This window comes from Merops nubicus, unplaced genomic scaffold (genome assembly GCF_000691845.1).
Source record: "Merops nubicus isolate BGI_N331 unplaced genomic scaffold, ASM69184v1 scaffold6102, whole genome shotgun sequence".
NCBI classification, from domain to species: domain Eukaryota; kingdom Metazoa; phylum Chordata; class Aves; order Coraciiformes; family Meropidae; genus Merops; species Merops nubicus.
The window spans coordinates 18431-41052 of NW_008592743.1; the positions used below are offsets into that span (position 1 = coordinate 18431).

The 22622-nt window shown below is 41.2% G+C and overlaps 1 protein-coding gene across 1 annotated transcript in view; it reads right to left on the reverse strand.

Annotated features, from left to right (window-relative positions):
- CCDC109B (coiled-coil domain containing 109B) overlaps window positions 1-462 on the reverse strand; it is an 8792-nt gene extending 8330 nt beyond the window's left edge. Inside the window, exons 1-2 of the mRNA XM_008935230.1 lie at window positions 378-462; window positions 5-105 (exon numbers count right to left, since the gene is read on the reverse strand). Coding sequence (XP_008933478.1) covers window positions 5-105; window positions 378-462 — 186 coding nt within the window. The remainder of the gene's footprint in view (window positions 1-4; window positions 106-377) is intronic.
- Window positions 463-22622: the final 22160 nt, after the last annotated feature.

A 22622-nucleotide genomic window follows, 5' to 3' on the forward strand; every position in this document is an offset into this window, starting at 1 on the left:
CTACGGTGGTCACCATTGGCTTAACAGTGAACCGACAGCGTTCGCTTCTGGTGGGCAGCGTAAGAGTCACCTCAGGAAGACCATGCCTGTAATTAATGGTCACGTCTGGGAGGGGAGGGAAGAAAATTACGTGAAAAAGTCATATCATAAAGTTGTAGATTACTTTAAAACCTCTTTTTGAAACACAAGCTGAACACAAACCATTCTAGATTTCTTTAATGAATACAGCAGTTCTACTTCTGGGAGATACATCTAGATACAGCTATATATATATGAAAAAAAATGCACCTAACGTTGTCTCACCCTACTCCCACAAAATAAATGAGAAGCTTGTTGACATTACTGGGAAGGGAGAAAACATGTTGGGAAAAGCTTACCATCAGATGGCACCAGCGTGCTGTAAGGTGCTCCTTCCCAGCTCCTCCAAGCTCCGGCGTGCATCCACTGCCACACCTGCAGCATGGACACAGTGAGCTTGCTTTAGAAGGGTTAGGGTGAAGATTTATCTGGTCAAAGACAACACCTAGCTTGTCGCACTGATCTGCCTCTGTATGATCTGACAGCAGAGGTGTCCATCTGAAGATAAACCCCTCTTTTAGCAATTTCTATATAAAAGATGGAACCACCTTCATGGAAAGCACAAACATTGCCAAAGGTATTAAGGTATTGCCCATATTTAAACCATGCCAGACAAAAAGTTTAACTAATTCAAGGAAAAAAAGGGGGAAAGAGAATGAAAGAAAGGAAAAAAAAAAAATCTTCAGTGTTTCTTCAGTGCTTCATGCAACTCTTATAATAAGCCCTCTCTTCTCCAAAAAATAGTCGTTTGAAAAAAACCCCTATACCGTGGTGCCTGAAGGCCGAAGAGCTCTGCAGCGCTTCAGAGTCCACAGGGTAGCTTAAAACAGCAGGTGTGGTTTCAGTGAAGTCTTTTACTGCTGAATCATGAGCAGAATGGCACTCTCAATAACTTCAAATAAAATATAAGTGACCACATGGAAGGAGGCACGCTCAGATGCAGTAAGCATCCCCTACACCCTGGGACAGAGATGACAGCAGGTTTTTGAACCTGCATGGTTGTGTTCCCAAGCTCACCCCTTTCAGAGACACTGGTGAGAAACCATCAAGATACTTCAACATGTCCATGTCAAAACAGAGGAGACAAGCTGCTCTGATTAGACCTGTGTACCTAAAGCAGTCTGGGCATGCTGTGGAAGATGCAACTACTCTGACACAGAAGTCCTCTGCTTCTACAGCTAGTCCCCCCGCACAAGGAGAGGAACAGTTTTACTGCAGTGACTCCCACAGAGCAGGCATTAGAAACTGAGTGTAACAGGCAGAGGTAGGAAGGGAAATCACACCCCTGGCTATGCTGGCTACAAAAATTGTGCATAGGCTGGACCAAGGCCTGGGGTTTGAAAACTGATAGTTCAGGGAAGTGGAAATAAATGTGGGGAGAGATGACAAGAACCAATACTCCCTCTGGTGAGCTTTATAGCTCATCTTTCTGAAGGCCAAAACATTTAAAGAGTCTGCAAGCTCATCTCCTTCAACAAGGCAGGAAAGGAAAGCTACAAATGCAGAACACTTCTGCCCATTCAAGACACCAAGCACTGCTCACCGTGTTCACATCAGTTTTTAAAGAATCACAAGCTTGACTGTTTGGATAGAACTATGCTATTATGTTCAATAAAGAATTCATCTGTAAAGCCAATCCATGCGTTTCAAACATGCTGACCTCATCCTAGCTTTCTAACTGGAACAAGCACTCTTCAGGATTTAAAGAAAATAAGCCACTCTGAGAGTTTCCAGTGCTGAGAAATTTGGGTATTGTAATCTTCAGGCATCAAGGGCAGTCAGAAACATAGACTAAATAGGAAAATGTGTTAAATACAAGAGTATTGTTTTAAAAAAAAAAAAAGGTAGACATGAGGAGTTCAGGAGTGCTGAATGGCCACCCACAGCTAGGACACATGCAGCAACTTGTCTTTCTCCAGCAGAGCAAGAGACTTTCCCTGGAGCAGAGAAGGGGACGCAGACATATCACCAGTTCTCACCCCCATCTACAGGGGGCATTTTTTTCCCCAAAAGACCCTGAAACACACCAATTAGAACAGTCCATAGTAACACTCAATAGCCTTGAATATAGCAACCGTGTTGTTCCTTCAGAGGGATATATTTAAAGAACTTATTTTTTCAAGACACTTGATATGTAATTTTGCAATCAATGTCTAGATATCTATCATACAACATGCCCCAGGCACTGAACTGCACCAAGCCTGTATTTAAAGTTTGCTTAATTTCTTTTGTTGTGAATTTGGATAACTACTTATGGGGGAAATAATGCATTCAACAATTAATACATACTAAAATATTTAGATATATTAAATATATGAAGTAGGAATATTTATTTTATTAAATTACATTTGTTGCAATAAGGTCTTTAAGGTATTTCATTCTATTATTCTTTAGACTCTGGCATTACTATTCATGATTCATTGAGAGAATCTCTATATCCTGAAGCTTTTTTTTTTTTCTTTGAAACTTTTTTCTTTTTGTAGATTGTCTGTTCATACAGCTTACCCACTAAAATCATCTGCAAAGAATATATGCAATATAAGAAAACCAAAAGCCACTAAGCCATGGAGTTGAACTGAGTTCCAAATAATGAATTTGTTCTATACAAGCTCTAGGTCAATTGTGAAGCACAAAGGGCCAAGTTAACTTTCTCCATGTGTTTGCAGATTTAAATCTCCAGTTTCAATGAAGTTAGTAAACCATTACCTTGTGCCCTACAGCCAAATCACTGTGCCCCTTTCCAAAGTGCTTGGGATGACCCCTACCCTATCACTGGAAAAGAAATGAAGTTGGCAACCACCACTGCTACAAGGAAGACCTGAAGTACGGAACCAAACTAACAAGACTGCACTCACAGTAACATCGGTGAGAGCTGGAGCAGGAGGAATGTAACCTGAATTAAATGCATCACAACTTTAACTCTGGGATACTGTAAGGAGGACAGCACACCGCTAACTCTTTTGTATGCCAGTGCATGCACCTCTTGGCTAATTCATCTAACCACACAAAGGCTAAAGAAAGCTAATTTACATCTTTCAGCAACTCAAACACACATGTGGCAGCACATCAGCCTAAAACACTTCTAATGCAATCACAACTCTGTTTGGGAACTGGGCCAAAGGCTTCTGAACAGCATTTAGCTGTAAAACAACCTTTCTCCTTCAGCTGTGTTTGCTTCCTAACACAGAACTCTTGGGAGCAGCAGCTGGCCACAGTGCCCTGCATCTCTTGACTCAGTTCAAGGCGTGGACTCCGGGAGTGAAAATTCATGAGAATTTAAGGCACAGAGTGTTAATTATGATAAAAATAATCCAATATATTCCATTAAAAATATCAGTTGGTGTAAAACAAACTATATATCCAGTTTAAAATACCACCTCCTCTGCTAAGGGTACCTTTGGTCTCTAATAGCAGGGAAGTTGCTGCTGTTACAGCCAGAATGGAAATTTTAATGATCTGGTTTACAGCACAGCTTTAGGGACTAATGTAGCAGCATAACTAAGCTGGAAAACGAAGCAGCCAGACATGAGTGGGAGAGGCAGGAATAGCAATACTGCATTTTTCACTTTTGAGAGTGGCAAATGACTGAAACTACCTGCATTGCACCTTCTGGACGGTAGCTAGCTGTTCCAAATAAGCAATCTCTTCTGATGTTGAGCAACTGTTCCTGCAAACTTAAGCTCAAAGTTATGGGTGAACAGTTCTGTGTAAGAAATTGGTATCATCATCAGTATTCGAGGTGACATGAAAGCCTCTGATCTTCCTCAGCACTACATATGTAAATAGAAACCTCACCAGGAACCCTAACTTCTGTTCCATGGAAAACTGTAACATGAGTGGGAAGGGAGAGAGCAAGAAATACAAATATTTTTCTCATTAGAAAGTGACCCTGAAAAAGAAATTGTACCAAAAGATGTCATGAGGAGACTTCCTTAGAGCACAGAATTATTGTTTTTGACACTTAGTTGATTTATTTCATTTTGATTTACCATACCAAGATGCTGTAAAAAATCTGAATCAAAACACAGCTAGCCAACTGTTATGTATTTGAAACAGTTTTGTCTTTGCTGATCTACATCTCAGAAGATTTGTTAGCTCGGTTTGTTATTTCAAGGGCAAAAAAATAATGTAATGCTCTATCAACATTCAAGTCCCCATTAATTTGCATTTATTATTAGAAAGCTATTCATCCCACCAAGAAAAGTCAGCTCAACTCCATCTGCCCATTTCTTGAAGTGCCAGGCAATACTACAACTCAAGTATTACACATTCCTCTAGCATGAGATGCTGTCAAGAATGCCTCAAGTCAAACTCATAAGCAGTCTTCACAAAAAATTATTACTGCAGACTGTTACTGTGAATGCTACACTCTTCCATATTCCAAATTCCTTCTCTCTAAGCCAATGATAAGAATCTGAAACAGAAAAGCCCAATAATAAAATCCACTACTCCACTACACATAAGCTTTTTACCCTTAATTACGCTGCAGCAAAACACACCAATTAAAATGTATCTTGGAGTGTGCTTTTCAATAGTAATGTAGTGTTACAGTCTTGCCCTTGGCAGAAGAGGAGAGCTCAGTTATCTCCTGGAGTCCCTGTCCAACACCTGGTAGAGCTCCCTCCACACAGCTGCTGAAGGACAGGGGGACAGGAACAGAAGGGACAAAAATCATGGGGGAAACTAGTTGTTGCAATACCTTAAAATTAATTTTGGGATCTCTCTTTCCAAGTGTCACTAGATGAGCCAACATCCCCAGTATGCATCGTTCTCCCCAAATGTTTATCTTACCCAGCTCGTGAAGGAGAGGGCAAGACAGGCCACCTCTCTACATGCTGCTTCTTGCTTGTCTGGAGCAGGAGGAGAATGAGGGCAGGTACCTGTTAGCCACTGTTCAGTGAGGGCATGTACTATAAATAGCTATTTATATTTTCCATATTTACTTATATGTTTTTCTGTCTCTAATAAACACGCCTACAAGTTCTCTGCATATGAATGATGTCAGCTCCTGTCTGATTCTCCAAGGGAAACAAACCCAGCAATCAATTAATTATGCAGTAACAGTCTGCAATTTCAGAATAAACTATCCACAGACATTTCAGAAAGATTTAAAACCAAGTGAAGGGAGTTAAAAAAAGCAGGCCCTGTCACAGTCTACTGAGTTTGCAGATCTTGCACCACTAAGATTACCAAAAATGAATTGGTATTCAGACCAAGTTTACAAAAACTACACATTAGGTATTTCCCTTTCTAAAATGAGTCACCGAGGCCATTCTGGATATATCTGCTGTTAAGTTTCTGTGCTGCTTTTATAAGCAATCCCACGAGTAGGAAAGTAAAACATAAGGAGCCCTAACAACTGCCTACAATCATCCTACAAGTACCCGTTTTGAGCTACAGAAACACCTTCTCTTAACTTTTCAGCAGTGTGTCCTTGCTTACACTAAAAGGGTTTTCACTGTGTCTCCCTAGTCCTAGAACCAATTTAGATGATCATGCAACAACAGCCTCAATACAAACAGCAGGTTCATGGCACCTTGCTCAGATTTAACAACATCTTCTGCAGCCCAGCTTAAATTAAACAAACAAAACCCCTGCAACTGACACATGATTCATTCTGCCAAAATACCCCTATACCTAGAAACGGTTTCAGCCAGGGAAGATAATTCTAACACTTGGGAGCATTCAGGATATACTTCTCTTTACTTAAAAAAAAAAAAAAAAAATTAAAAAAAGAGATAGATTTTCTTATTTTCCTGAGACACAACTTTCTTGTCTCAATATGGACCACGCAGTGGATACCTTCTCCCAGCTGCTCCACAGGGCACTACAAGGACTGCATTGCAACATTTACATTTCAACCCTACAGTTTATTCAAAATTCACAGTATGTTTAACCCCTTCCTCAATACAAATCAGTTTTAAAAAGTAACAAGGAAGTCTCTTTTAGCAACGCAGTAGTTTCAACATGAGTATGCATGTTCCAGGGATCTTGAAGAAGCAAGAGCAACACAGCATTCATATAGCTGTCCTTCAAAACTCATTTTTGATAGAGCACTGGGAAAAAAAAAAAAAAAAGATCCCAAGCAATCAAAAGTTTGGTTTCATGTGCTTGTTGTTCTTTGTGCCATTATCCCCCCCGATGATCCTTCATTTCCTGCCTCTGCTCAAGTTTCAGGAACAACTGGCGCTCGATTTAAGCAGCCAGACAAACACTACCAATGCCCAAAATGTAAGCTGTGGTGAGAAGTGCATCAAGGAGACTGGCCACCCAGAATCTTTTATGAAGGCCCAGCTGGTCAAATCTACCACTGCAGCAGGGCTCTGCCAGTGAGACCTTCCACCCAGCCTATGCTGAGCAAGTGTGCATCCTCTGCTTGAGTTGTACTCACTATTCCTTTTTGAGCTCTCTCACCCACTCCCTGCCCAAACTCACACAACCCTCACTCCCCACACGCAACCCTCACTCCACTCAGCAGGTGCAGGCAGGGCAGAGTCCTGCAGCCCCTGCAAGTCACAGGTGATCACAAGGGGCAAAGTCCCGCTTCTCACATTGTATGTCACCAAGGTCGTGTGACTCTCCACGGGGCAGCTGAGGATGCAGAGCTCCAGGTATCTAGGGAAGCACCTGTATTTGCATCTCTTTTGGTTTTATAAGCCGTAAAAATACATGCTGAAAACACTGACATTTAAAGCATAATGAAATTAAGCCTCTCCCTCCTCTGTCCAAAAGGATGATTTCAGTAACCTTGATCCCTCACTGCAAAGAAGCAACAGCAAGAAGTGCTGAGAACACAAGGAGGATGAACACCAGCTGACACCTGCCTGAAGTGTCTTCTGGGGACTACTCCAAAGGCACCCATAATCCTTGCTTTTCAAAGGAAGCAGACTTCCAAGCAAGTGTATGGACAGGCTTAAAACCAAGACAATTACACAGGCCAAGTGCATTGTTAGGAGGAACACCAAGAATTATGTCTTACTACTTTCTTCTCCCCACCCTTCCTACACAGATCTCCTCTGAGTCTAAGTTTTTACAGTATTGGAAATCTCACATCTTCATCTGGTTTCAATAAAGTCTAGCTGTCTGAAAGTTGCTGTTCTTCCCAACCTACTTTATTTTCAGAACAGAAGATGGGATGCCACAGAGAGGAAGTGTGCAAATCAAGAATGGTAAGGCTTTGAGAGGAAGGAATTATAGCATGAAAATGTATTTGTGTTTTGTCAAAAGCAAGCCTACATTCGAGAGCTGTGCCATCTGTTCCCCAAGAACAGTCTTGGTCAAAAGATGGTTAGCACGGACAGGTTTTTTAGTTTGTCCCACAGAATGGATCTCTCCTCTTGTGCCGTGCTTTCTGGGGCAGGCATCCTGACCTGGGAAATGTTGCAGAATTCTACTTTAACGGTAACAAGAGTGAGTTTGCTTTCAAAACTATGCATAGATTACATCTCAATAGATAAGAAAATGGGGTTTCTGCATTTTTTCCTACAAAGGTCTTAAAAAGAGTGTATCTTAATGCACACACCTGCTTTTGTATCTCTCAAAAAAAACACTCAAACTCCTCTCTAGAAATAACACTAATTCTTCAAACTGTCAGCCAAGAAAAAGCTTGTTTAAATTTCAGCTGAAATGAGATAACAGAAGAGAGATAAGGATGAAAAGTCAGATGAATGCACTTACAGGTTTACCAAAGTTAGAGCCAACTCTCACTTTTCTCTTACAGAGCTTTTCATATTGAAAGCACTGGGCAGGCTGTAGCACGCAGGAAAAAGATGATGTAACTCAGAAAACAGAACTGCTTGTCAGCGTTTTCAGTTAGAATGGATACTTCTATTTACAATGTAAAAAAACTATCCTCCTGACACAATAAAAACACCTTTTATATATACCTATAAGGATGCACTTCTATCAACTTTTCCAAGTATGATTTTTCCAGGCGTTTCTTTACTCAACTGTGTAGATTTCAAATGCCTTGAGGCACTTAGAGCTTGGCTAATAGAGAAGAGAGTGATTGGGAAATTTGATTGACTCCGAGCTTAGAACTAGTATCTGACAGATGCGTGCAGAAAGGTCAGTCAGAATTATCATCAGTGGAGGAACTCCTTGCAACAGCTCTCATCTGGCTTTTCAGCAAGTTTTTTAGCAGGTAACATGTTATAGACCCACTACATCAAACAGACCTTTTGGACAGGAAATCAGTTGTGCAGGTGCTGAAATGTGCTGGGCAGAGAGAGCTGGTTCTTCAACACAGCACCCCCTTCATCCCTCAGTCACCCCTCCAACAAATTGTCTGCATCTCATAAAATCGTAGAATCATTAAGGAGTAGATCCCACTGGATGTGTTTCCCACCTTGTCCCCTCTCAGACCTCCCTAGGGTCTGACCACAAGCCATGAGGAACCCTACAAGCCTCAGAACCCTACCAGATCAATGCAACCATCTCCCCTGTTCCATTGCCTCACCTTTTTTTTTTTTCCGAAAAACCTAAAGCCCTAAAAGCTTAACTATACTATCCTTAAGTAGTACTGAAATTTTGCACCCTCTCTTAAAGAGTGTTTCCTCACAGCTAGCAATATTTGCTACCCAAACATCATCATCTCAAAAGCAGAACGTTTCTTGGCAATGCAGACTGTTAGCTGCAGAGCCAGAGCCACCTGCACCAGCCTCCAGCCAGCTCTGTGGGCCTGGCATTGAGACAGGCAGAGCTGCAGGCAGAGCCCTTCCCCTCTCCTTTGCTCTCAAACACTCTCCCAGCCATCCCGGCACAGAGGATGCCATCCCAAGCAAGAATATGCGGACCAAGAAAAACTGCACTTGACTTCATGCAGACACAGAGAATTCACTCCCTTTACACACCCATACTGAGCAAACAGGATTTTTAATTAAATAATTATTATTTGGAAGGGCAGAAAAATGTTAGGGATCGAATCCAAGGCAACAGAGGACAGTAACAGAGAGTAGGTACTTAGCCTTACATCTGTATCTGGCTTAGTCCCAGTACAATTTAGAGCAAATCTAGGCACAAGTATCTCAATGTTGCACTATTAAAGAGGTTTCTCTTTTTCCTCCTGCCACAACATTTCTAGGAATTACTCGTCTATGTACTTATTTTAACATAACAGACCATAAAAAGGTGTTTTTATAAACATCTCCATATCTCATTCCATCATATTTAATTTTTTTTTAAAGGTCTGCAGTTAGATCAGCTCAGACACTCGGAAAACAGTGTTCTGTGCATACAGCTGTAAACAGGTAGTTTTCCAAAGGGAAAACACATATTTGATTGCTAAAAAAAAAAAAAAAAAAAAAAAAGTAGGAACGGAGGAACTGGTAGATTATATAAAATTAAAAGCCTTTCTCTGCAAATAGTTAGTGTTTGTATGTAGATCTAATGATTTATATCCCTTATAATGGACAGTTATTAAGCAATGCCCAAAAGGAATTCAGTAGTTAGTTTATATTCCAGCTTTATATGTTGTTATACTCCTGTGGATGCCCAAATTACTTGCAGAGAGTGCAAAAAATATTTTTCTGCCTTCTTTGCAAGCAACCTGAAAACTATCTTGTTCTTAATCTTGGAATTTTAACGCAGGATCACTGGAAGATCAAAGTTACTCTTTCTCTCTGTTATGAAAAAGCGCATCTGCAAAGAGTTATCCTACAAGAGAGATACTCTGCCATGATGTTTTGATATTAAGAATCAGAGAATATCAAGTTTATCTTATTTTGTAAAGCATTATGCATATGCAGTTTGTACAGAAAAAAAAAATGGGTCAAGGGGAAAGCGTAAACCAACAGGTATTCTAACATGTTACATCAAATTTCTCTTGAAAACAGCAAAAAAAATCATCCTTAAAACACTGACATGGGTTAATCTACATTTTTGACGTACCAACAAAACCATTTACTGGAAAGCTAATAATTGTAAAGTGAAAGAAGTATATAAAATTCAGTTTAGAATCATACTTAGCCCTTACAAATTATGGATCCTGTTTCTCCCTTTTATCAGCTTTGACCCAAAGGAAGATGTAGAGAACAGGTTGTATCAGCGGCTGCACAAACTCTTTGCTCTGAAGGAATCTAAAATGTCTTCACTACATTTCTATCTTCGTAACGTCATTAGCAAGGCAGCTCCATATTAGGTATCTCATTAATTAGCACTTCTGAATTTCCAAGTGACCTAACATTTTCCTGGAGAAGTTTCTCGCAAAGCCTTACTAACTCTGCCAACAGAAAAAGAGGGGAAAAACCCCACGATTAACATCCCACTGCAGGTTAAGACTACCATGCAGAGTTACAGATGATCTGGATTTTTCTTTTGCTTCAGTAGTGTAGTTTACTATAGGAATAAGACACACAATCTCACCACATCTGTCTACCAAAGCCAGCTTTCACTAAGATAGAAAATTATTTAATTACACAGCTCCCAGCCACTTGGTCAGAAACCTACCAGTTAGAAACAGTTAACAAGTGCTCAGAGATCCAAGAGCCTACATTCCCTCTGCTAAGATGCATAGGCCATTAGTATATTAGACACGTTAACTTTAAATTAAATATGATTACAGATAGGTTACGCAAAACTGACATCTAACCTCTGCTCATTCCTGTCAGCAAGCTTGCCACTCCAAGAGAAGCAATGCTGTTAGGGAACAAAGGCATGCTGTTCCACCTCAGCACCTACACTCAATACCCTTCTAACAACCACCGTTTTGTATGTAGAAAGTTATAACGTGTTCTTTTGTGCACAAGGACAGAAGCATCTCCAACCAAAAAAAAAAATACTTTCCACTTGTTTACCAGTGTGGAAAGACTATCCTGTTCCACAAAGCTGATCAGCAGCTTTACCTCCAAGAGCAAGCACCGGAGCATTGCAAATATTGCTGTGGTCACTCAGGAAGACCAAATTCCTTGGGACGATCAAGTAATAACAAAGGCATTATCAGAAACATGGAAAAGATGTGCAATCTATGATGAGAAACCACTGCTCTGTAAGAAAATGGCTTTACAACCTGTTTAATGCATATACAGGTAATTTGTCTTCATCTTTGATGCACTTCTCTGTCATTTTTCCTGCAGCCCTATTGCAAGCTCTTCCCAACCCAACCTGCGCTTGGCCAGGGAGAGTACAGACTGTTCCAGGAGTCTATTATTGGAGTGTATCTTTCTTCTTTCAGTAAAGTTACCCATTTTAACTTCCATAAAAGTGAAAGAACCATGCTGACGTATTCTCTACCATTTTACACTGTGTCATGGTTTAGGTCCAGCCAGCAACTAAGCACCACATGACCACTCGCTCATTCCTCCTTGTCCCCCTCAGTGGGATGAGGAGAATCAGGAGAAAAAGGTAAAACCCCATGGGCTGAGATAGGAAGAATTTAACACAACACCACAAAGAGAGAAGTAACAGTAATAATACTAATGAAACAATATATAAAGCAAGTGAGGTACAACACAACTGCACACCCCCCTGAGCCTGGCCCCCTCAAACAAGACATGCTTCGCCCAGCCAGCTCCTCCCTTACATACTGGGCATGAGTCAATATGGTGTTGAATATCCCATTGGCTGGTTCAGTTGTCTATCCTGGCTGTGGCCTTTCCCAACTTCTTGTGAAAATTAACCCTACCCTAGCAAACCCAGGACACAGTGCAGCAATTCTTCTCCTGTTGGCAATGTAAGCAGGTGAGCTGGAATTCAGACCAGGTAGTAATTTGGGTTCTGACTCATGGTGCAGACTTGGCAAAGCCATTCACATCCAAGTTTCCAGATGGGGGCTAACCTCAAAGTTAAATACAAAACAATAATAAAAGGTCTAGTCATAAATGCCTACCACAAAATGTTGATGAATTTAGAGGAGAAACCAGAAATGGCATACAGATCCACCAGTACCCCTCAGTATGACAGAACACCACTAATAATATCAAAATATTTCCCCCCCCCCTCACATTTAGAATACCATGACTAAAACTTAATTTTTCAGTTGAGGTTGAAAGCTCAACAGCCAAGAGGTACATAAATTAATTTGTTCAGGTAGTGCCCAAATATGATATCCTATATATATGTAAATTAAAGTTCATGTAAATAACCACACACAAAAAAAATAAACCCATGTCTTTGCAGTAATAAAAAGTGAATATAATAAAATATCTGATTTGATCAGCTAAACAACACAGATGGACAGGAAAGAATTCTGGTGGTTGTTTTTGTCGTCCCCTGTTTTTATTAGAAAAAGAATTTCATAAGAATTGTCACAATACATTGACACTATTTATGTATTTCCAATACACATGCAGCCAAGACTGTAACCTTATTTAAACTGCCTCAGCACTATTTCTGCTCAGGGATCTCACGGACAACCAACCAACTCACAGAAAGGCAGGGACATTTATTTCCACAAAACCACACTAGTTTGTGGGAAGCAGAACAGAGAAATGTGTGAGTAACACTGCAGATCAAGAAGAAGCCAAGCAGTGCCCAGCCAGCAGAACTGGTACTCGATTCCCAAATCTCCACAGCACACGCTGGGATGTTACATTGCAGGGTACAGGTCTTCTGAACAAGTAAATAACCTGCTATTCTCATCAGAATAGAGGTCTCACCAGACCTTTGCCATCTGAACACAACCCTAAATTCCAGAGAGAAGTTTTGTTAGTGCTGGCTGTCAAGCAAGGCAAACTCCCTAAATTCTTGCTTTGTTTAGCCCTGCATATATTTTAGCACAGAGTGTTTCCATATGTCACTCCACTTAACCTTTATATCAGTAATTTCATCATATGCAAAGGAGAAGAACCACCACCTTTTTTGGCTGGTTGGGTTGGGTTTTCTTGCTATCCTGGTCCATTTTCAAGAATAGATAGGCAATCAAAACAACAACTGTACAGACAAGAAAAGATGTCCTGAGATATTAAGGAGGGAATGGAGCAGTGAGGTGGATCCTGTGTGATTTGCTATTGCTGCACAATACAGCATGGCAATTTATTCACAAAGCATCTTTGCCTTGATTTAAAAGATCTTAACAGGGGGATGTGGATTCTCTGTAAATCAGAGATGGCAATTATAAACTAGCACAGTAAAATACCCCAGATGCTGTGCTTCTCTTTAATGGGTTGAGCCAGTTATCTCTGCAGAGTTTAAATCTGCTTAGATTAACGCTGTTTACCCTCAGACAGGTCTCCACTTCATAGGTAACCGTATACTACAAGAAGCTACTTAGAATGAAAATATTCATGTTTTCATTACAGAATATGTCGTCTGCTCTAGGAACAACTCTTGCAGCTTCTTTAAAGAAAAGTCAAACTTCCCAATTTTCCAGCATTCAGAATTCCAGACTCACTAATGTTATATGGGAGAATAATATTCCTACCACATGGTTCCTTCCCCATACTCATCTGCCCAAAACTCTTTTGACTACAGCCTCAACGACAGGATTCAAATCCAGCCATCACAACCTCCATGCCCCTTCCAGAACAGCTGCTTTTGCGTTCTCTTTTCAGGCAGAAGACCTTATTTTTTACATCCTGTTTTTTTAAAAACATATTCAAATGACACTGCTGGGTGAAAGTGAGTTACAGATGAAAGTTTCCCATGCCTTCCAGCTTACTGGAAAACACCAGACCTGTTACTGCCCCCTCTATCTCAAAATAGGAATATCTTGAAATAGAAATAATGACAGTTACCCTAACTTCTATCGGCGTTTACATGTTGTAAGGGACAAAAAAGGAAGCAACTGATAAACTATGTTGTTAGGTAATCTGTACATTTTACCAGCTGCCAGCCACAGGCGATTTATAGGGCAACCAATAAAAAGTCTCTAGCATCATCATTTTAAAAAAAGTTCTGACTTTTGTTTCACAATTAATGTCCTACAAGTAGGAGGAGAGCATTCACATGTAGATAAAATGGAGTCAGAAGTTTCTAAGAAAACAATTTACTGTTTTTAAAGAACTTAGGGACTCAATTTTTTTTCCAAGGAAAGGGAGGCAATGTCAAAAGCTGAGTGTTATCTCTAGAAGATTAAAGCAACAAATCAAGGTATACTTATTATCCAGAGTTTCATGTTAACTGGCAAAGGTAAATGACAGGTGACTTTGTAGAGATTCATACTCCCATCCTGCCTAGAGCCAAGATAAGCATCCCAAGCCCTCAGAAATTACATGAGAAGCACCATCATGGCCTTCAGCTATTTCATATATTTATATCTCCTTCCTGTCTTTGGCCTAAACTAGAAAAGCCTAAAAACTGCGCAGACTGTGGTCAGTGAACTCCCCAGTTCATGTCAAAATTCTCTTCTGGGAAGGAACAGCAATATTATTTTGGGTTGAACCAACTTGATCTATTTCTGTTCTGCTGTCAACAGTGCTCATTATTTGCAGAGCCTTAAAATTCGCATTCCTTCCTCACTATCTGGAATCACTCCTGAAGCTCACAGCAAGGAGAAAATCCTGTGTGCTGTTTCACATCCACTAACAGAGGCAACCAGGGCAGAGCCACCCACATGGCCACAGAGGGCTGCTGATCCTTGCCAGCCAGAAAGAGCAGCTGACTCCCAATTTCCAGTAGATTTCCATGGGAGTTTGTTAGAGGAGAATGAAACTGAGCAGTATCGAGAGAGGACTTGTAAGCAAGTGAGGAGCTCAGGAGTCTGGGGATTTGTTTCTAAGCAGCTGAACATCTGTTTTGGTGTGATGGTAAGCAGCTCTCCCCTGACCCAGCCTCCCAGGCTTCCAAGGTGATCTTCCAGTGCCTGCTACACCTGCAAAAGATCCTCGCTTTCCTACCATTGTGTTGCCTTCACAAGGTATCAAGCTATATAGCTTTTTCTTTGGTGTTGATAAACTGTACATTGTACTGTATTTTCATTAAACTTTCTGCAAGTCCCCGACATGTGCTGCCCAGTTCTCAAACACTAGCATGATATTTATTCATAAAAACCAGGAATACAAACACAGGCACTGAGACCTCTTTCATGAAGCTCCCAAAGTGCTTTAGCACTCTAAAGTTTATAATAAGTTCCAAAACTAAAATTTTAGACTTTTATTAGTCTGAAGATCCTTTTTTTCTCTAAAAGAAATCTCTTGCACTCTTATCAGTATGCTGAACAGCTGAATATGGAAAGATGTCCGTTATGTATCCCAGCACACACCCAAATATACCTGACCAAAGTCACCAAAATAGTAGCAAAGCTGACAAAATGAAAAAAAATAATCTACCCATAGAATCACAAAGATTTCCATTTGCTGTCTGTTCTATTTCTCCAGCATGCTGCTGCACTGAGCAAAACAGACTGTCCTTCCTTCTGCCTGTGAGATTAAAACAAAAAAAAAAAGCCCCTCTGGCTAACAAAGTTTTCTTCATTTCATAAAAACAACAACACGATTGTACCTCCGTATAAAGAGACACTGAAAATAGCCTCAAATTCATGGTTCTGAGTGCACAAAACTGCCTGTGCCTAGGCAGAAATGAGCCTTTGAAGCATGCACACGTGCTGAGACACTCCTGTCCCAGCCACCCACCATCTGAGACCACAGAATGTCAGACTTCCTTCAGTAGTATTTCTTAAGATAGATTATTCACTTTTTCCACTCATTGTACTGTACCTAATACGCCATGATCACAGCACAGGTTTGTAAGGAAGCAATGCTTCTGTCAGAGCTGTCTGTCCTCCTTACCCTTAGAGCTCCTGAACCTGTTAGCTAACTTCAACTCAATCTTGAAAGATGGTAGAGGTCTCAATGTTATGATGTTCTTGCATGCTGTGTAGAAAAATAGGAGGCTGGATGGAAGAGAGATGCAAACTAACACCCCCAGGGAGGAAAAAGCAATGGCTCACCCACTCCCAGAGGCAGACATGCAGACAGACGTGTATTATCAGCCAGGGACCCACCAACACTTCACACTCCCAGCCCAACAAGGCAAATACTGTGAGCATGGACAAGGATGATCAGGGGAATATTTCTCACACAACTGCAGAAAACCAGGACGATTAGGTCTACAAGCTATCTAACTATGACAGTTTGTCATATGCAACCTATAATCACATCACAACAGAATATAAACATCAAGAAAAGCTGTTACAGAATCTTTAACTGCATCAGTTCTGCTCATACCTCAAATTTACACAGAACAGAGAGTTCCTACAAGGCAGCATTCACATTTCCTGGTGTTCCAGAGCAATTCAGCCCCAAACAAAGCAGATATTTCAGAGGAAGCATGACAATCAACAACATCTCCTGTATTAATTTAAGAAAGGAAAACCCCACTTCTTCATATTCCAGAAAGTGAATCCAAAACACTTGTAGGTTTAACAAGACATTCTGCAAAGCCTAGTAGACAGAGTAGGGAAGGGAGTTAAGGGGGTTGCTGCAGGTATAAAACAGCTCAAGTTTTCACAGCATGTTGCAGGCCAAAAAATACAAAATCAAAGTACATTAGCTGTAAAGCTGTTTATCAGCAATGATGTTTATATTTTCTGTACTGTTTAATTCTGTCGGGGGGAGCTCAGCAGGGTGGATGTGATTGGTATAACAACACTAAGCTATAGCACTACAGAGCTGCTTTACTCTCCACAACTCCTTACATATCTACGCATCTTCATAATTCCTTATATACCTTTATTTGGCATCTTGTGCCAGTGCCACCATTCCTATGGTGACACCTCCCTCTGTCTCTCAATTTGCATCCCTAAGATCTCACCTATGTTTTCCGACAACCACCTCAATTTTACAGGTATTAGGTACAGCCTGTGTTTTCTTTAAGAGGGCCTGACATGTCAACAAAAATAAACTGCAAATTAAGGGTTTAGATTCTTTCATTTTAGACTTACTGTTTGACTATTAAGAACAATCCAGGGTGGGCAGACTTCCCTTAATAAGGATAAACAAACTTTCTGCTAGAGCTCTGCAGGGCAGGAAGGACAGGCACTCATGGGAGGAAAAGAAATGCTTCAAGATATCTGTTGGGAGCACTGCTCTCAATCTCCAACACTCCTGCAACCCCCGCAGCTAGCCTGGAGGTGCTCACAAACGTGTTTCCTTGACTGAGGGCTCAGAAACATCAGGAAAATACTACAGTCATCTTAAGGAGATACAGACTGCAAGTCACAGCAAAATAGCTTGTCCCAGCTTCATCACTACAACAACCAGCTGATCAACCAGAACAGGAAACTCAGCCAACTGTAAACCAGCCAAGACAAAGAGAGAAAAAAAATGGAAGGATTAAGAAGGGAGAGAAGAGGCAGGAGAGGTATCAAGTGGATTCACCCTGTAATCCAAGCACAAAAGAATAGACAGAAAATTAAAAGGCCACCAACCCACCACCAGGGAAGGAGTGCCTAAACTAAGCCTGGAAAAGTCACCCTCAGGAACCTGGATAACTTGAACTGCATCAGTAAAAAGAACCCAACCAAACAAACAAAGAAAACCGAGTAGAATTTAGATGTCCTCTGAAAGGAAAAAAATCAGTGTCTTAAGAGGAGAGTCAAAAGAACAGCTGAATTTGCTGCAGTGATAATGTGTTCAGCATACAGCACAGTTACATCAAAAGCACTGACTTTCCCCTGAAGCGCTGATGCCCAGAGCAAGGCAGTGGCACCAGCAGTGTCACAGCAAAGCTGTGGAACAGGAGCTCACCCACTGAGGCGCTGATACGCCCACGCAGTTCACGCAGACGGTGCAGAAGGCTGGGTAACGGCGAGGTACAGGGCAGGGACTCCAAGCTCTGCTTTACCCTCCTCTGACCAAAATCGTCCTCTACCACTGGAATTGCATGTACCATGTAAAAGGTGTCCCCAATGACAATAACCCTACCTGGTGACTTTGGGTATGTGACCAGCTGAACAGCTACGTGTTCCCTGAACACTCAGGACAAATATCAGACCAGCCCAACTGAAGGTTTGCAGACGTGGATTTAGAGGGCTGGGACAAGCACAAATACCGGAATTTGAGCAATATCCCAGAGAAGTGGAGATGACCACAATTTGCACCCCACAGGGAACACAGACTATGTGTTGCTTTCTCACCTCACACATGTGCTTCCTCAGGAGCTGGTCTTTCTCCCTAGCATCTCTGCCCCTTGTTTCTCTCATCTTTATGGTTTTCATTTGAAGCTACAGAGAATAAAAAAAAAAAAGAACAGCATGGAAAGAGCAGGCAAAGGAAATCAGAACTACTGCAATGGAACAGGAAAAGGAGTTAACAGCTATTTTTGAGATGGACACTGAGTAGTAGCAAAGACATAATATCCTCATCCCTCCTGCACAGAAGGGTGATGTTCTGTTTGCAGTTTTGGCGTATTTTTCAAAGTTGCCCTCTTTTTCAGTCTGTGCCTTTTTTTCATAATATAGAATCATAGCACACTTTGGAAGGGACATATAAAGATAATCTAGTCCAGCCCCCTGCAGTGAGCAGGAACACCTTTAGATCAGGTTGCTCAGAGCCTGATCCAACCTGACCTTGATAGACCCTCACTTGGATCCCGGATGAAACCATTTATACATCCCATTCCTATAATCCTCAGAGTGTGATAGCAAGAACTTCCACATGTGGCCAAGCAGAGCAATAGCACAATTTCCTTTCATTTCCTTCATCTGAGTGGACCTGTATTTAAGAAATCCAATGGGAAACAGCTGACCTCAACTGCTGCATTTCTACTTGTGGGTACTTAACCAGCATTACTATTAATATGACAGTCTCTTTTAAAAACTTTAAAACAACAAGCTTCCATCACTTGCCTGCAGACAATGTGGCCAGGAAGTTAAACTGTATAAATTCATCCATCGCTATATGTTTTTTCACAACACACATAGTACATCATTCATCTGTTTCCTCTTTCTTTCTTCCTTTGCAAGGAAATAGTCAAAACCCACCAAAAACAACAGCCAGATAACAAGCTATGACATTTCAAAATCCTTAAAAAAAACAAAACAAAACAAAACAAAACCAACAAAACACAAATGGGAAAGAATTTCTGTTTACCCAGTTCTCAGAAATTATGCAAAACACAAATGGTGCTGAAATTTCTCAAGTGAAACACTTGAGCCTGGAAGCTGCCTGCTGCTTCTCTGATAGTTATTTCTTTATCAACTCAGGCAGGTTGTTTTGACAGCTTCACTTCTAAGCTGACTGTAAATCTGTGAGTACCTCATGGATGACTGAACTGGAACAACTGCCAGCAATATCCATCAGCTTGGAGCGTGAAGATTTAGCAAGCCTCCAGCAGCCAGTAACATATCTATATATGAGTCAAAGTGCTGAAAACCTATGTTTACTTTGCACTGTGTAACTCACCGGGATTTTATAAAGTAACTGTTAACTATTTGACTAAATTAACAATGTGCTTCATGAGTTCAACCCTTCAAAGTAAGTTGCATTTAAACAATAACAAACCAGCTCAAATTCAGGAAAGAAGAGCTTTCCGAAAATTAAACTGGCAAAAACAGCAAACATTTTTAGAGGGCTGCACGATTCCTAGGTCTTCACGGGGCGCTGGTTCTTTAGACCAAACCATTAGCTTTAGTCCAGGTTGCTGTTTATCTCCAACCACGAAAAGAGAAGTCATACTCCTGTCTTGCTACAGATGATGCCTGAGAAGAAGCTGCTCTGATAGGTCCTGCAGTTTCACCCTGTGACAGGAGCTGATTGACACTCACCAAGGGTGAAAGAGGTGCCCTGAGACAGCCCTTTGCAGCTCCTTGCTTCACATTCTCTGAAGGAACCCTGCCCCCATGGGGTAATCACAGCTGGCATCCTAGATATGAAACAGAACAAACACTTGGCATCTTAATTTTTCCCAGTGTTTTATTTGCAACTGCTGGGTGTTCAGGCACAGATAGTAAAGACACCTCAAGCCAGAACTTCACAGCTGTCAGTATTTTCTGCTCAACAACAAAGTAGTGAGCCTGACAAAAGATTAAAAAAACAAAAAATGCTTTGGACAAGAGGGAAAGGTTGGAGGCAGGAAACATGTTCTTATATATTAGAGCACTTACAGCTAATTTGATTAGAGGTCTCTTCTTCACACTGTAATCGAGCATCTCAGTCTATGACCCTCAGACAACTGCTGCAGGCAGGGATGTACAATTACTTCTTTATCCAGATTGAAAAAACACATTAAGTGACTTGCCAAAGGTAACAACAAAGCTTATGGTGGAGCAAAGAACAAAACCTGTGTATCAAATTATTATCTCTGCATCACATACAAGAGTACTGAGTGCCTCCCTGTTCCAGGACTCAGCAGATAAAACCCTACGTCCCGGTTCCAGCTGGCATAGAGTTTCTTTCCCCACAACACCCTACCAAGACAAACATTATATTTTTAATTATCCACCTACAACTTACAGATTTCAAATCTATAATTTCTAAATCCTACTTTTAAAATATCTTTGTTGATTTAACTATTTTTTTTGATCAAAGTACCTTCATTTTTTTGGGGGTGCTGTCCCATCTGCTGCCTGTATTTTGGGGGCATAGCAAATCGGGCGTCAAGAAGAAGGAACCACAGTGACACCAAGAACTTACCTCAGACTCTACAAATGGCTGTCACGGTCCACACAAGAGTCCGGCCAGCTCAACAGCTCAACATCCCTCAAATCCAACTGTGTGTGGGCAGATGCTTTAGGGATGCCCAGGGAAGAATGAGAGCAGGGCAAGAATGTTTTCATTCCCTTCCACAGCACATTTTACACGTCTTCTCTTTGAAAGAGCAAAATACAAGGGCATTTAATGTGGGTCTCACAAAGTGCGGCAGTGTGACGTCTTGGTCACATTCTGATTCTGCTTTGTCTCACAAATACCACTGCAAAGATCACATGTATTAAAGACACTCAGCAACTTGGTTTTAGGAGATTTAATTTCATAGCCTTCAGCTATTTTGCTAAACATAGCAAATGGCTGCAACAAGTGCAGCACAGCAGCTGTACAACAGGCACCTCTGCTTCAGACTCCTGCCCATCTCAGGTAGATGTCCATCGTGCCTGCACGCTTCAGTCACTGCAAATAGCAGAAAACGCAACTGGTGCAGTCTCAAAGGAGAACCCCAAGGAAGAGCAGCAAAGGTCTAAGGACGAGTCCCTGGTAAACAGGGGGAGTGGTTACCACTTAGCTTCACCTCCTGACCATCAGATGGAGAGGTAGGTCTGAGAAATTCTCTCTGTGCCTGTTCACTCAGCTCCTGCTCAGATTCTGGCTAACACGAAGCCCATACCAAGGCCTGATGTATGCTGGTGGCAGTGCCATTAGGTCAAAGGGAGAGCAACGCACTAGCAGGTCTCAATGGACCCGAAGGGCTGAAGGTCATGAGTCAGCTGTTAGCACCTGCAGCTTGCTGCCTCCTGCAGCCATCATCCTTGCATTTCAATTGTCTGGCATTTCTTTGAGAATCCACTAACCTGTGGAAATGGTACAGATCCAACGTCCTGAGCTTACCCAAAAAGCTTATGAAGCACATGCAGCAGCAATGGGACTGCCGATGCTTTTGTGCTTCCCAGTGTGACACCTCCCACCATGTGGGAGGAGGAAAGATGAAGGATGAGCACTCTGACCCTCAGCAAGGTAACTGCTTTGTTCACAGGTCCACAAGTCACAAATCAGAGAACTTGGGAGTCAGAACCCTCACGAATCAAGCAACGAACACTGACCACTAACGCAAGTAACGTCACAGGATGACGCCCGGCTCAACACATACAGCTCTTCACCCTAAAAGGGCAGGATTTTTCTTACCACATACTTATTAGATTTTTGTCTAGCATAGCTCTGCGCATGTCAAGTAACAAATTCATGTCCTCTCCCAAAGGAAGGTATTTCATAGCTCAGACCATTTCATTCTCAGGAAGTCAAGCATAAGATACTAAAAGTTTCCATTTCAACATTATCCCAAACTATACACATAGTTCTTTTCTATGTGCTTATACCTTTTGTGCTTGCTACATTTATGAATCCCTGTAGTCACTGCTTAGGCAAGTTATGCATATTTAATTCTTACATTTTTCCTCATAAATGAATCTCTACAGTTTCTATTCATTTCTACCACTTTTGAGTTTCCTTCAATTTCTTTATATTAATAGAACACTGAAGTCTAGCACTATACTTCAGATACTGTCATACCAGTGCTCTTATTATCTTGCCTCGAACCAATTCCTCCCACATACACAACACAAAATTACACTGGTCTCTCCTGCCGGCCTAGCATATTCACATGGTTTCTTCATCATTAAAACCTTTTTCCAGGAGTGACAAAATTCACTGAGTACCCTCCCAGGGAGATGGGGAGGAGCACAACAAAGGTATCACATTTCTTCTTTTCCTTTTGTTTAGCAATTTTTTGACTAGCACAGAAGTAGTGCCTAGTGAAATGGAATATCAAGCAACTTTAAGTCTACCCTGATGCAAAATAAGTACTATTACTACAATGCCTCTAAAGCCTTTCATTTTCATGTTACTCTCGAGATACCTTTCAGATCCTCTCTCAATATCTATGCCCTTGGATTTTATGGGACAGAAGCAGAATTTATAGTTATTAATCTCTTTTATCAAAAGGCTCTATTTTTTCAGTACCAG